This window comes from Ailuropoda melanoleuca, chromosome 9, assembly GCF_002007445.2.
Source record: "Ailuropoda melanoleuca isolate Jingjing chromosome 9, ASM200744v2, whole genome shotgun sequence".
NCBI classification, from domain to species: domain Eukaryota; kingdom Metazoa; phylum Chordata; class Mammalia; order Carnivora; family Ursidae; genus Ailuropoda; species Ailuropoda melanoleuca.
Genome location: NC_048226.1, coordinates 78,697,687 through 78,714,308, shown reverse-complemented (window position 1 = coordinate 78,714,308; position 16,622 = coordinate 78,697,687). Strand labels below are relative to the sequence as shown.

General features: G+C 30.1%; 1 protein-coding gene across 1 annotated transcript in view; it reads left to right on the top strand.

The window, feature by feature from the left end:
- The window catches only part of CSMD3 (CUB and Sushi multiple domains 3), a 1,149,842-nt gene that overhangs the window by 489,362 nt on the left and 643,858 nt on the right, over positions 1–16,622 (top strand). Inside the window, 1 exon segment of the mRNA XM_034668518.1 lies at positions 11,463–11,540. Within this exon segment, the coding sequence (XP_034524409.1) occupies positions 11,463–11,540 (78 nt within the window).

The following is a 16,622-nucleotide window of genomic DNA, read 5'->3' as shown; positions in this document are numbered from 1 at the left end:
GATAGTGAATTATTAACCTTTAGGTGAATGTACTACATATAAATATTGACTACTGCATGCTTTATCAATATCTTGTCACTTTTTTGGTTTTTTCATTGTTCTCTTGACTTTTTCCTAATTATATTATTTTGTGGAAAACTGTGTTCAGCGTTGATATTTGTAGCAATTTAAAAATCCATGTCTAGAAATGTACCAATTTATTATTTAAATACATAATTATTTATTCATTATCATCCTCATTTTCTGTTTTATTACCACATTTCATGACATTTGTAAAATTGTCAAAACTATGTTATTCATACCAGTAAATATATTTTTCTATTTCTAATTCTTTTATATTTTGTTGAGTGAGTTGTTCTTAGGGAGAAAGAAGAGAAAAAATAAAATATTAGAATTTACTTGATAATAGGTTAATGTATTTTAAAAAGGTATTAGATAAAAATACCCTGAATGCCAGAGGATCTTCATGACAATAAGCAATGAAAACATTTTTTTCACAACTAATAAATTTGTAAGTAACTATTTTAACATTTTTATCCAATGCTGCCCCTCAAGCCATGCTTTTGAGTTATTCCTTTGCAGGGATTTTAAGAACTACTTATAACCCCGTGTTTCTGTTTTCCTTTGAGTAGATTTTAGAAGGCATATATCTTTTCACATTAATTGGAACTATCATCTCAAAACACTGGTCTTCATAAATGCTATTTTTTCAGATTTTCAACCCCATAATTATGCTTTCAGTAATTGTTAATCGTATATCTTGGTAGCTTATTCCTTATATTAACATACTATTTCTCACTTTTATAGAATGGACAAACAAGGGAAGAAAATTCATACTACACTGATTAGAAAGGAAAGCTTAAAGATTGGAGATGAAAATGGTTTTGTGTGACACTGATTTCCCCTGATGGTTAACAGAGCTCATTATTTACCTGTGAACAATGGTCACAGTAAATGTGACACTTGTGACTTTTAAATCTTTTCCCTTGTTAAAATATTTTGAAGGGGTTAGACTTTCTATTTGTGCTCAAAGTTGGTGCAAAGTGGACTCCTCTGCCTTTTGGAGTATGAAGGAATGGTCCTATGTTAGAGACATTTTTATCTTGTTCAGAATTATTTCAGGGCTTTTTCACCCACTTTTGCAACAAGCTGCTTCCCTTGCATGTAGTTTTCTAGAGCATATGGCTGCCCTGCTGTGCACAGAGTGAAATCACACAATTAAATTTTACAATTTTAGGAAGAGCAGAATCTTCATATATGGCAGAACAGCATAGTATTAGGTTTGGGGCCCTTGCATAGAATATGTTTCTCTTCATAATTGCATCATTTATATTCTAAATCATGGACTATTGCTTTTTAGTGTTGATGGTTGATTTTTCTTTGTTTAAAATATTCTTAAATGGCATTTCTTCCTCAATACCAAATGGGATTAAAGTGACAAATTTCTGGATTGACTTTTATCTAGATCCCAGAGAAGTTAGAAATTTTTTATTTATAAGGCTTACATTAAGAAAAAAAGTTTATCAACTCTTTTGAACTTTCCATTAGAAAGGAATGCAGCCAAAGATGATTTAACTAAAAAGATTCCAGGATGATTTGAATTTCATATAGCAGTTGGCTTGTGCTACCCCTTTTTTATTCATCTGTTCATATTTTTAAAATAAAGTATTAAGAGACTTCAAGCCATCGGACTATACTTGGCACTATCAGTAAATAATATTTTTTTTCAATATTAAATTTACAAAGCCAAGTCTCCATATTGAAGTGAAACATGCTTAAAGTTAGATAATGTTGAACATTTAAATATTATGTGATAAGCTTTGATTCAAAAAATAAACAAGGATAGTATATACTAATCCCATTTATTTGTGGTTTTCTGGGATATACACTTGAGAGTTCTGATTAAATATATGGAATGCTGTTATTACATAGTCAGAAGGTGGTATAGCCAATAGGATTGAAGTATCAGAGTCAGTTGAATGAACATATTTAACTAACATATGTATGACCTTGGGCAGTCTACTTAGCACTTCTCCATTTTACATCTGTGGAAAGGAGGAAAATAATCCAATTTTGAGGAGATATTTTGTGGTTTAAAAACAGTAGGCATAGAGTGCTCGTGCTTTAGATAAACAACCAACAAATGATACTGAGCACTTCTGGAGCTGGTATAGAATTATGCTCTAGTAATATAAAAAGTACATAAGGTAAAGTATGTGAATAAATTAAAACAATTAACACAGAGTTTTAAATTTCTTAGGTTATTTCCTTAGAAATGAATATAGATAAGTTTAATGCAATATTGATAGAGAATTAAGGAAACAACTAATATATACAGCCTTATTTAACACTATCCATACTGAATCATATATAAATTATACCAAAGTAATGTATAGCATTCAGTTCATCTTGGGTTTCTATTTACCTCATATTTTTTTGCCAGTTTACCCTTAATTCAGTTACTCTCTAACTTTAGTACAGCCAACTCACATATCTTTTTATCTATCCTATCCTTGTGAATTTTCTTTGCTTCTTGGGCAGAGAAAAGAAATTTTAGAAAAGAGAGTAGATATCTAATCTAGCTCTTGAAAGCATTCCCTAGGAATTAAGGAAGCAACTAATGGTAGAATTATGAGCAATAGTCACCCACATTTTTACTTAAATGTTACCTTTTGAAGTGTAAGAGTGGTTTTAAATACATTAAGATATTAATACACATCTCCAATGATTTTCATGTACCAGTGGTATATCCATCAGAATCCATTGGGGAACAGTGGAACATGGGCTAATTCAAAAAGGGTTTACCTACAAAGGAATTATTTCTAAATGAGTGGATGTAAAGAAACCACAGGGGATCATGCTGTAATGCAGAGCAGTAGCAGTTAGGCTTCACCATTGCCAACCCACTGGGATGAGTGGAGGGAGATGTTGGACAAAGATATGTATATCGTCTAGTATGAAAAAACTAGTGACCTTCAGTTAAGGTCCTAGTCAACTTCAGTCAAAGTAATGGTGAGGACCCTGAAGAATCATCCTGATCTAACTTTCCTCCCTCCATCCTGGTAGAATTCTCCAGAGAAATAAGGGAGTCTGTTGATAGAATCTAGTGCTTCACAAACTTAAATGTGTATAAGAATCACGTGGGGATCTTCTTAAACCATAAATTCTAATTCAGTAGGTCTGGGGTAGGGCTTGGTAGTTTGCTTTTCTAACAAACCTCCAGTTAATTCAAGCCTTATAGATAATGCCACAGTTTATGTGGCAGGATGTAGCCTATTCAGATCAAGCTTCACAAAGAACAATGAGGAGGACAGATCTGGAAAGCATGTAGACAATATAGAACATAGGTGGGTTATAATCATTCTTTGCTGTCCTCAACATCATTTCTTTAACAGTATAGCCCTGCATTAAATACAACTATCAGAGCCCGTCTATGCTTGTTTTAAGCAGAAGCCAGGCAATGATACCAAGGCTTCCAGTGAAGAAGTTAAATGAAATATGATAATCCGAAATGAGAGAGATGAGGAAATATTGTTGTTTATTAAAGTAGTAATATTTTCCTGGATTTTTTATTTAAAATTATTCCCTGTACCAATGAAATTTGTAGTGGACGAATATAATCCACTGCCTCAGTCTAATGATATTCATTAACTGTGGTCACTTTCTTTCCCAAGTATTTTCATATTAGAAGGCATTATAGTGATCTCTGATGTCAAGTGTAAAAACAAATATGGGACATAAAATTACTTCATTTATTTTGAATAAGAAAAAGATTTTTTTGTTTTTGTTGTTTTTAATAAACCTGCAGGTGTATTTCTTTTGTTGAGATTATTTGGGAAGTTTTGCCTAATCCTCATATTCCTAAGGCATTCATGTGAAAACCAGGGCTCTCTTAAGCATCCTACTTAAAAAAAAAGAATGATATCATTTTTCATGTTATATTTTATCGTGAAATTATCCTTAGTAAAATTAAAATATGAAAATTATAAGAAGAGAACAAATTGCAAACAAAACGAATAGAAAATCATTTCTATTTAGAAGAATATACCAAAAGAAAAAAGGGCTTAGGAAAATGAATGGAGTGGATCTTAATATTTAATTGTAGGACTAAAGATAATTTAAAAAGTTCATTTGAAGCTTTCATAAAAATGAGGATTAAAACGATTAAAGGTTAATACAGTTTTAAAAGTTTTAAAAGTGTCTGTGAACCATACCAATGGAGACTCTTCCCATATGGTGACTTTTATTATGCCAATTATAAGAATCCCTAAAGAGAATATAAAAAAATCCCACATTTTTCGTATAATCCTGACATTTTATAGCACGACATAACTGTAAGACCTGTTACGCCAAGCATTGCGGGTGCATCTGCTGGTATCTACATAAGTGTTTTGGATTCCTGAATTTGTTCCATTTCTGGAAGGAAAGAAAGCCCATATACAAATTTTAGAGTCTTTAGCCAATGATTAGTTGTGTGATTTTTCAACCAATTACTCAGTCATCCGTTATCTCAAATAAAAAGCAATAAAATTAATTCAGATCAGTGAAAATTAAGAAATTGATTTTATAAAGCATGATGTCTCCTTTCCACTCTTGTTACTCTGTTAGTTTTCTAAGTTTAAAAAAAATTGCACTTATTTCAAAGTCTGAAATGATTGAAAAATAAGATTTCAAAGATTTAGGGTGTAGGTTGATCTCATTAAAACTTTCAGACCTTATAGCTTCAGAATCTTCTTTTGTAAAAGTGAAAATGGGCCTATTACAAGAATGCCTTAAAATATGTTTAATAACTATAGCTATGTTCAGGAAAACTAGTATGATTGTATATCTAAGGATGCTTCTCTATATTTTTGTTAAATTTACTATTTTGGTCAAAGGATTTAGAGATTAGATAGATAGATAGATAGATGATAGATAGATAGATAGATAGATAGATAGATAGATAGATAGATGATAGATAGATGATAGATAGATAGATATAGATACATATAGATACCTATATACCCAGATATATATAGAAATCCAGAGAAAGAGGATGATTTAACTTATATACTATCTATACACAGTGAAAAAGACATGACCCAGAATAGTTGGAAATTGTTTTGTATATTGCAGCCCCAATTGAATTAGCCTCTGAAACTGATTAGATCTTAAAATTATAACTGGTAATAACCGTGATAAGAATAACTAACATTTATTAAACTCTTGCTGTGTTTGGATACCTGAAATTTGTTGTTGAATATAAGCATAGAGCTATAATATATAATTGTAAATTTTCTTTCGGCTAAAAATTGGACAACACATACATTTATATATACACTATATGCAAGGTTAAGTGCTAGCCACAAACTAGCATGGTAGCATAAATCTAAGCTTAGGACTTCAAAAAAATTAGAGTGTCTAAACCATGTTACTTATTCCTAGCAGTTTTAAAAGGGATAATGCATTAGATTTTAAGTAATTTCAGGATTGAATATGTATCATTTCTTACTACATTTAGTTTATTTAATTCCATCATTTTAAATTTGAGAATATTTTGCATCTTACATATGTAAGTTTCTACAAATGAACTTTTCAGTGCTTTTGAACATATTTCCTTGTACCACTATCTTTTTCATTAAATGGTGGCCAGTATCATTTTTCTTCTTTTAACATATTGTAAAATAAAATACTTTTCACAAAGATTCAGAAGCCACTTAGTAATATGTTGCTGAATTATTATGCCTTTTTTGTGTATAATCCAGAAACATGATCTAATTGCAAAATATCTCCAATCATTTTTAAAAATTATACTACAGAAAATTATATGCAAAATTCTATTCTCAGAAATTTGTATCGAGTGGTAGATCTTATATGAAAGATGGTTAAGGAGACACTGCAAGAATACCACCTAGCTTTTACTCCAGTGTCAGTATAGCTTCTTGATCTTTTTTCTTCCAAGGATGATGTGAAAGGAGTGACCAATTAGCTCCCCTCTTGCTAAATATGTCCTGAAGAACTGTTTTGTTCTGCCCTTACAGGATGTAGAAAACAGGTGTTAAATTTTAATGTGCTTAGGCCAGTTACATGGAGCTACCATTTCCTTTAAACAGCAACCAGCCAAACCAAAAAGTATCCTCTTAACACAGTTTGATACTTTCATAATCTCTGTATATTTTAAATTTTGGGATAGAAATTGAGTTTTCCAATTACATCAGTCTTTCCTTCTCCCTTTGGTCCAAATTCTACACCTAAAAACTTAAGAATAAATGAATGAATCTCTTAGAAATGAATAGAGAAGTTAAACAACTTGTCCCATGTCTTTTGGGACTAGAACACAGGTCTTCCAACCCCCTGTGATAGAAATGCCACAAATAGGACACCATTCTTTAATATGATACTGACCTGTAATAAAATTCCTAGCCAATGATTGATTATATTACTTAGTACCCAGGTAGCTGAATCTACTGTGAATGGTGTGATGTGCTATAGTCTCTAAATTAAACAACCCCCACACATATTAGTATTAATAACCAAAACAAAACCTAAAGGAAATTATTTTATTAGTGTAATTTATTGAGTATAAAGATAAAGATAGGGTTGTAATTAATTCAAAATAAGAAGTAAGAATTATACATCCAGGCATCATGTTATAAAACACAGTAGAAAAGAGAGGCATTATTGTGCACTTGAAAAGTTGAAATGAAGCAAAAGTAACCCCCCCAATCAATAAGGTAGAATGACTTACTTTCTCAGAAGAAATTATTTACTTTTCCAAAGAATTATAATCGGATTTAATTGCAGATTTATAATGTGGCTACTGACATTTGGAACATAACTTATTGTCAAAATACTACAAATTTGGAAGATTATGATAATGAACAGGATATTGCATTTGTTTTATTTTTATTATTATGTTAGAATATAATCTAGGTAGAAAATGGAAGGTAATATTACCTTAGCAAATAATGCCATTATTCTTCTACTAGAGTCCCATAGAAGTCTGAAATATTTTTTTCCAATGAAAAAGTGTTGCTCCCTGATGCTAAACATGTCTGTTTTTTTTTTCTCTTTCAAAGATCATAGTTCTGCAAAATTGCATATTATCTATGTGTAGCAATGAAAGAGAATTAAAAAAATGCAGGTATATGACTTTTGAGATTATGTAGTAAGGAGTCTATTAATTTTCAAATAAGGAATTTGAAGCCAGGAGATGTCTTACGACTTTAAGTTTTAGAAGCTCAGTTGATAGTGGGAACAGTTGAACATCATCTTTTGCAAACCTGCAACTGAGGTTAACTTCCCTCTATCACATCTGTGTGATATGGTCAATTTCCTAACATTAAACGCTGGCACCAACACTATATCGACTACCTTCCAATCAGTTTTCTCCTAATAATACTATATGTTTTCAGGTTACACTAATAAAGATTCTCTAACATAAAAATAAAGTCATATGCTGCCAATTTCAGTCACACATGCACACACACACATATTGATGTTTGAACAAAATCAAATTCTTTATCCATATATGTATATGCATGGTTAATTTTAATAATCGGCATTATAAATGAAATAATTTCAAATAGGTGACTTTAGCTGATTAACATGGAAGTTACATGAGTTTTAAGAAACATGAAACACCATTTTTGGGTAAGTTTTAAAATGCATTTGAGAATTTAAATTGATTTTGAAGATAACAATAATAATTGATCTGAAAAATACTGCAGTGCTAATCCCCTACTGTGATTTAAAACTGCTTTAACAAAGATTGCAGGAACAAAATGGTGTTTTTAGTGTCCAGGGCTTACAACTAAAAAAAGAAAAAAAAAGGTGGATTGTGGATTTGATTGTTGCCCCAATATAGTCCTTTCTCCAGACTTCTTCCTATTGTAAAATATTTCCCTTATGCTAAAAAAAAGCATANCCTTATGCTAAAAAAAAACATAAGTCAAACTAAAAAAGTAGTAAATAAAAAGTTAACAGAAACTGTTTAGCATGTGAAAACAGAAGAAAACAAGAAATTGGTAATTGTGCGTATGTCGACATCTTGCATTTAATGAAATTNAAGTCAAACTAAAAAAGTAGTAAATAAAAAGTTAACAGAAACTGTTTAGCATGTGAAAACAGAAGAAAACAAAAGAAATTGGTAATTGTGCGTATGTCGACATCTTGCATTTAATGAAATTAAAAAAATTATTCGAACATATACAATTTTTATATATTTAAAAATAGCTTTATATATGAAACTACTTCTGCTTGAACATTCATTCTTTTATTGCTTTTTTTCTTCTGACTTATGATTAATAAAGGAAATCCTCCCAACAAAATGTCTTTAGTTAACTGAGCCAAGAGTTACAATGTTGCACGTATTCATTCAGTCATACACTCAGAGAAGTTCCACATGAGTAAAATGCTGTTTCTGCCTTTGAGAAGCTCAGAGTACAGTGAAAGGAATTGACACAAACAACACACAATCATTTAACATTTTCTTAACCTCTATTTATAGACCGTAACATATTTTAATATATCTCTATGATAAAATAAATTTTACATGAGGATTACTGAGATATACCTGTTAAAAATATCAGGTTAATTTTATAATAAGTTAAATGTGGTTAATAGAAGCACTCATGGCTTAATGGTGTGTTGTTATTATAATACATAATAAAATTTACATTTTTATGGCATATACTTTAGACTTAACATTTCACTGATAAATAATTTAGAGTAGGGTCTTGTAGTTGATTCTTGCAATATTTGTCCTTTCGATTTATTTCTAAAGATATATACATTATGTATTATTTTTATTGGAATCATAAAAAGATCTAAAGTATGTATTTACTGCTTAACATAAAGTCTTTTGTGAATTAAAACTTTATATTTTTTTCCAGTCACTCCTTTTTCTCCTCTAAAAATGAATAGTCTCCTGGTCTTCCATCTTCTGCATCTGTATTGCATTATAACACATTTTTTAAAGGATAGATTTTTTCTTCAATTTAAATTGAAAAATAGATGAATAAAAAAAAATAATATAATAATAATAATAATAAAATAATAATAATAATAATAGCTGGGTCACTTTAGAATCATGAAATATTTAAAATTCTTTGGTCTGAGATGATGTTTCTGAGCTAGGTATTGTTCCTAACTTCACCCAACCACATAGTCTAAATGCAAAAATCCTACACAAACCTTTACACACACACACACACACACACACACACCCCAATGTAGTTTTCAACATTCTTTATTCCCAGTTACACATTATAGAATTGAACTCTTTTTGACCTTCTGGACTCTTCCTCTTCAATTTTGGCCTTTGGGTTTACAATTTTTTCATTTATTCTTCTTTATTCTTTAAAGAATTCCAGATTTATGTTAAAACTACCATGAAATCTTCAGGCTCATCTGTAATAGTTGAAGTCAAATGTTAGAGTGCAGAGGAAAGAGGTAGATTCCTATTTATAATTCTTGTTTGTATTGTGATTATTCAGAAATATGCCTCAAAATAGAAAATGTATATTTTATTAAGAAGAATTTAAGGAAAGCAGGAAAATTCACAAAGTGGCAGAACTGAATTTAGAGCACTTGAATGAATACTCCAGTAGAATTAAACACTGGCTTACCATGGGGAGGGAGGTGTGGAAGAGAGTTACAACAGAAAGCGCAACGTGAGAGACAGAGATGGTCATTCTTTTGCTGATAAAGAATCTCAGAGCTATCAAGAGACTGAGCTGTCATCTAGTCCTAGCTTCTTATCTTAAGAGAAATGATTGAGGTAAAAAGACAGATTCTTGTTCAAAATCACACAACTAATAACTTCTAAGAATCGGGTCTCTTAAGTCCTGCTCCAATGGTCATCTCCTTCTTTTTTTAAACATAATATGTATAAATAGTCCATAACTATACAGTCTAGTAAATCATCAGACCCTGTCTCTACCATTCTACTTTTGAGGTGTTAATAAGAAACAAATCACATAAAATGTTTCAAAACCAATAAAATACCTGTGATATGAACTAAGTGGGTAAAATAGCAAGTAAGAATTAGTGAAATGATCATTTTAAACTAACAAAAATCAGTATTGGTTTTTTCCAGTTCATGGTATGAACAAAACCTAACTGCCTAATGTAATCCCTAGCCTTTAAATCTTATAAAAATCAGTATGTAAAAATTTCTAAATTATAATTGAAGAAGTTAAATATATCCCTTGCATTATTGTTCATGCTGGTTTTTAAGAAAAAATAACTGATATTTAAATATCTCATGAGATAAGGTTGCATAACTTTTTTTTAATTAGTTGGCTTTCAATTAAATAGATTTCCTTTATTTCACTTGGTGTAATTATTGTGTATCACTTTTAAAAAGTACATAGCAACTGTAGTTAATCTAATAATTTATATTTAAAAAAATACTTCTTTTCCTTCATCTAAATTTCTTGAAAAAATGTTTCAAAAGTATTTCAGTTACTTCATTGAATTTATATTTATCTTTTAGGTAAATCCAGTCATACCTATTTTAATAAAGTGCACAATGAAATATACCAGCCTCTTATGACATTGGCTTTCAATATCATATCAAAAACAATAGCAAGTTATTTTAGGGACCCAATACACATAAAAAGACCATGGTTTTCTTTTCTCTTTTGATGGAAAGTTTTGATTCGATTTAAAAATCTTCTGGGGAAGGGGCGCCTAGGTGGCACAGCGGTTAAGCTTCTGCCTTCGGCTCAGGGAGTGATCCCGGCGTTCTGGGATCAAGCCCCACATCAGTCTCCTCCGCTGGGAGCCTGCTTCTTCCTCTCCCACTCCCCCTGCTTGTGTTCCCTCTCTCGATGACTCTCTGTCAAATAAATAAATAAAATCTTTTAAAAAAAATAGCAAGTTATTTTAGATGAAACCCAAATAGTTGTAACTCACTTTTATAAATTTTATAGACCATAATGTCAAAAGCTATGACTTTGAAAAGAAAGAGTTTTTGGCAGAAATATGAAAATATATTTTAAGTTTTTCCAATACCATTTTCTTAAGTGTGTCCTAATAGTTCACTTAGGCTAAATTACCTAAAAAAGTACGTTAGTTTAAGAAAATAGTTCATTAAATTCTTCCCACTTATATAATGTCTCAGTATTTTTATTTTTCTAGTTTAATTTTACTGTAAAATTTGATGAATTCAAGTTATATAAAGTATTAATGTTTTGCTCTCATATAAAAACTTGCATAATATTTAAAAACATATCCACACATATATGCAGGATTCTCCCTATAGAACACTTAAAATCCTTCGCTACTGCTTGGTACTTTACTACTTACTGATTATATTGCTGTATTTTCTTTTTTATTTTCTTCTGTGTACCCTACATCAGGCTTAAGAAAGCAGTTTCTTTAACTTGCATAGTTAAATGCTAACAAAATTTGTTAATTTGAATTTTATTTTAAAATTGTATATCCTGATACATGTTTTTGTTTGTTTTCTTAACTAGTGAAAAAGGCCATAGATTTTAAATCTAGAGGATTTAAATTGTTTCCAGGGAAAGACAACAGCAACAAGTTTTCTATCTGTGAGTGTACTCCTTTTTTGTTACTTTCTCTAGTGCAAGAGTGAAGTTTGTGGTGTCTGTGTTGTTTGTGTGTGTTTATATAAATGTTTGTGTATTTACCAAATTAACTGCATTAATATCTATATAACATGCATGATTATTATTCAATATTTTCTTGTATTTAAATGTATACTGAGTTAATGGATTAATGTGGTAAACTCCCAAGCTGAGACCATTTCAGATGGAAAAATTCTCTGAGCTAGTATGTGGGATAGCATTCTAGTTTTGTAATTTTAGAATGTGAGATAAAAGTGAGTGAAATTTCTTAAATTGATAATTTCTTAAATTGGTGACTTCTTATAGGAATTTTTGTTAAACATAGTTATTGTTTTAAGGAAAAAATTTCTTTTTATAGCAATTTTTTATTTAAGAAAAAAATATATTCTCAGTTTGTTTAACTTATCCATACCCTTTAAGTCAAGTCTTTTGTAAATTAATTAGTTAACTATAGAATTAATTTTTGTTTTCTCTTGAAAATAACAAAATGACCTGAAATACACGTATTTATGTGCTCCCCCAGGACACAATTTTGCTTAATATTCAAGGTTTTATGGGTCATCTGAAGTTCATCCTTGAATCTCAAATTAAGAATCACTGAATTAGAGCATTCATATATACTGTTGTAAAAAAACATAAAGTTTTTAGGAGAGCTATGCTATTTGTATTAGAAATCAATAGCAGTTTGTAGGAATTTTCTAGCTTATTTCTCTTTATATGTATATATAATAAATATGGAAAGAAACCATTAATGACACAACATCTGACTTCTAAAGTGATATATTGATAATAAGATCATTATAAATAGCATATGTTATTTTTAACAGGAATATATTTTAGCATTATTATTTTTATTCAATTCCAGATAATTTGATGAAATGAATTTATAGCTATTTCTTTAACAAAGATTATCCATTATGATTATATCAGAAAAGGATTTTATCTTCATGTTTATTGACATATATAATGGTAAATGTCAGAAACTGAGCAATTACATCAATTATAAAAAAACTCTCAGAGCCTATATGTTATCAAACATTTTAAAATGTCATAATTATAAAATGTGATTTTACATTTTGTTAGATTTGAAAATCCTAAGCCAGAAATAGCAGATATCAGTAGGAAATCATTGATCAAATTTGGCTACCTTTTGCAAAGCACTAAACAGTTCATTTCAAAGTACTTAGCTATATAATTATGATTTCTTGTTTTATTTTGGGGATTAAAAACACATCCGTCTGTGTTTATGGAAAATAGCTGGTATTACAGAAATTTTCTCATATATAAATTATTTGATATATTTTGGAAGGATATTCTTCCTATAAAATAAAATATGAACAGAAAACAATTTGTCAGACAAATATGCTGACACCAAATTTCATCATGTCAATATGAAATAAAAGTTATATCTTTGCAAACTTAAATATTAGGTTTACTACCTTTTTTCCTAATATTTTGTCTAGCCAATACATCTATTATTGGATCTCTAAGTAGAATTATAAACTATGCTGGTTCACCCTTTGGCTCATTTTAGCTATATAAATGTTACTTTATATGCTACATGCTTCGAGTTTTCTAATGTCCTGGGAAATTCAGGCTATTTGTACTAAAATAGCTAAGATTTATCAAGGCATTAAAATGTATGTAACTCTCTATATTTGGAATATTGCCTTAGTGGACATATTTATTATTTTCATTGCTCTTGCATAGGGGTTATGGGGGTTAACAAGAAGGGAATTTAGACATGACAGCGTATCCAGGAGGCAAAAAAACAAATTCTTTTAAAAATATTTTATTTAAAGAATATTTTATTTAAAATTGCAGGAGAAAAGTTAACGAGGCAAAAAAAGTTAAACATGAAGCATAAAATGTTAATTTACTTCATAATTTTAAAACATAATTTGCATTTATCCATTACATGTTATGTAAAAGATAAAAAATATTCTTGTGCTTTTTTATTTTTATTTTTTGATGTAAATAATCACAAAAACAAATTGCGTATTGCCAATTTCTTAATAGTCACAAAATAAATCAGCATTATATTAAATTTCATTTCACTACATTTTTCAAATATTTCATAGTATCAAAAGTACATTCTCTATGGTTGTTTATAGAAAAGGAATATATTGTTTTAATTTTTATCATTATTATTTATCTATTAATAAGTAAGCATTTGAGCCTTCTTTTCTCTGATATCATTTATTCAACCTGGGCCAAATAATTTTAAAAGGACATAATTCTTATATAAACCTTTCAAATGAAAAAACAAAAACAAAAATACATTGTGTGTTTTGAAAAGTACAGTCAATTCTGTTAGTGGAACTGCCAGAAGTGAGCATAAGCGAGGAGGATATGAACTATACATGTAGCCAAAGCATGTCTTCCCACAGTAGCACCTTTAAAGTTTAACTAGGAAACAAATTATTAAGGGATCTGGGAAGCTGCAGCAGTGTTCATGGGGAGCATTTGGTTTTTTAAATGCTAATTTTGATTCTTTTCCCAGCTTTAATACCTGACCTCTAAAAGCCTCTATTCATCCCTTGTTGTTTTTCATCAAAAAGTGTGGATTTGTCAATAAAGGGGAAAAAGTAGTTTTTTTCTTTAAGTTTTAAAGATAAAAACATTTTTTAAAATATTTTAAAATGTTGAATCTAGTGAACTGGTACTCTTGCCAACTTTTCTACTAGGGTCTTCTACGATATTAAGGTAACGTTATGAGGAAACTGTGAGCTTCCCATAATGATTTTTTTCAATTTTATTTTATCTTCGAATCCATACTTTTATTTCATGTTATTCATTCTACAATTCTATTTGAGCTACTTCTCCAAAGGCAGACTAAGAAGGTAAAAGAGCGAATAAAATNAACTTTTCTACTAGGGTCTTCTACGATATTAAGGTAACGTTATGAGGAAACTGTGAGCTTCCCATAATGATTTTTTTCAATTTTATTTTATCTTCGAATCCATACTTTTATTTCATGTTATTCATTCTACAATTCTATTTGAGCTACTTCTCCAAGGCAGCACCATGCTAGACTAAGAAGGTAAAAGAGCGAATAAAACACAATCTCAGCTGGCAAGGATCCAACATTTTATTGGGAAGCTAAATGCGTTAAGAGGCAGTTCTTTGTAGAATATATAGTATAAAATAACATTCTGTCAGGGGCGCCTGGGTGGCGCAGCGGTTAAGCGTCTGCCTTCGGCTCAGGGCGTGATCCCGGCGATACGGNAGACTAAGAAGGTAAAAGAGCGAATAAAACACAATCTCAGCTGGCAAGGATCCAACATTTTATTGGGAAGCTAAATGCGTTAAGAGGCAGTTCTTTGTAGAATATATAGTATAAAATAACATTCTGTCAACATCCATGATGTTTGAGTTCAGAACAAGATCCAAAACACTGTATTTCGTAAGGAGGAATAAAAATTTAAAATCNGTTCCCTCTCTCACTGGCTGTCTCTATCTCTGTCAAATAAATAAATAAAATCTTTAAAAAAAAAAAAAATAACATTCTGTCAACATCCATGATGTTTGAGTTAAGAACAAGATCCAAAACACTGTATTTCGTAAGGAGGAATAAAAATTTAAAATGTAATGTAAATGAGTCTAAGAAAGGTGGCAATGTAATCAGCTGGGTCAGGTAATGTGGAGGAGACTTCTTTTTAGAATCTACTTGCTTTTATTTTTAGAGTAAATTATCTGCCATATACAATCAGAAACCTCAGAAAATTTGCTTATTATAAACTACCCTTAAGATTGTTGTGAAGATTAAATGAGTTGATACATATAAAAGATGAATATTTCCTGACACGTAGTTATTATATCTTTATGTTGACTAAGTTTATAATGTTTTCAAGCTAGAACATGTAATAATATGGTAAATTAATTAAGATCCTGTAGCATATTTATAAACCCATATAAACCCATAACCCTATAACTTCAGTGTTATAAGAAATTACAATTTATTTGTTTTTAAAATCCTGTACCTCCCCTCTTTTGTCCACTTCTGTGTGGGTCAAGGAACTCGTGTTGCATTAATGATAATAATGGGCATAATAAATATCCTTAGAGATCAGAGCAAAAACAGTGTTCTCCATAGTGATGCTCTTTTCAAGAGGCAGCACCCAGTCCATGTAATTAAACATTTAAAGAACACTCATGTTCTTACTACTCCGCAAGTTACTACTATTCAACTTTAAAGAAGTAAAAGTGATAAATCTGTCCAATTGCTTAACTGTTATTATGTAGCAAAAGTAACTACTGAATGAATACTACTAACTTCATTTGAATGTCTATGTATCACTAGCTATTGGCAGTTATGAAATATTCATATTTCAGGGAAATAAGGTATTACACACTTTGTTCTTTATTTTTTAAATTTTAAATATTTTCAAGGAATGTTAAATACATGTATGATGCAGAAGCTCTCCCCCTTATCTTTACATTTTAAATTGGAAAGTCTTTCCCAAGATATCTGTTGCAGATATCCAAAAACAGTGGTTTAAAGGGCACTTCCAATAGACAAAAAATAATTTAACAAAACCATAAGGACTAGAATTAATTGAAAATGGTAAAAATTATAGATATGCTTTGAATTTTAACATAAAACATTTTGTAAAGAGTGTGGAATTGTAATTAGTGATGTCATTTTTCCTTGCTGAGCTTTCTGGGCATGATGGAGGGCTTAGGGTTCAAGAGTAGAATTTTTTGAATCAGTCTGCCAAGGTTTGAACCCTAGACTAAGGTACTAACAGTGTGACTTTGGAAACATTTTTAACCTCTTCATGCCTTAGTTTCCTCATCTGTAGGAAGTATAATAATAGTAGCTCCTTTTAGATTGTTATGAAGTTGATATGTGTAAATGATATAGAGTAGTTCCTGACACATAGTACCGTGTTAAGCATTAGCTATTGTTAAAATTCATATTAACCACGGGCTTACTTTTTGAGCTAATAATGATGATAATGATGATAAAATGGGAAAAAATGATTTTTTAATTTTTATTTTCTAATTTTTTAATTTTTATTTTCTAATATATGCACAGATCAG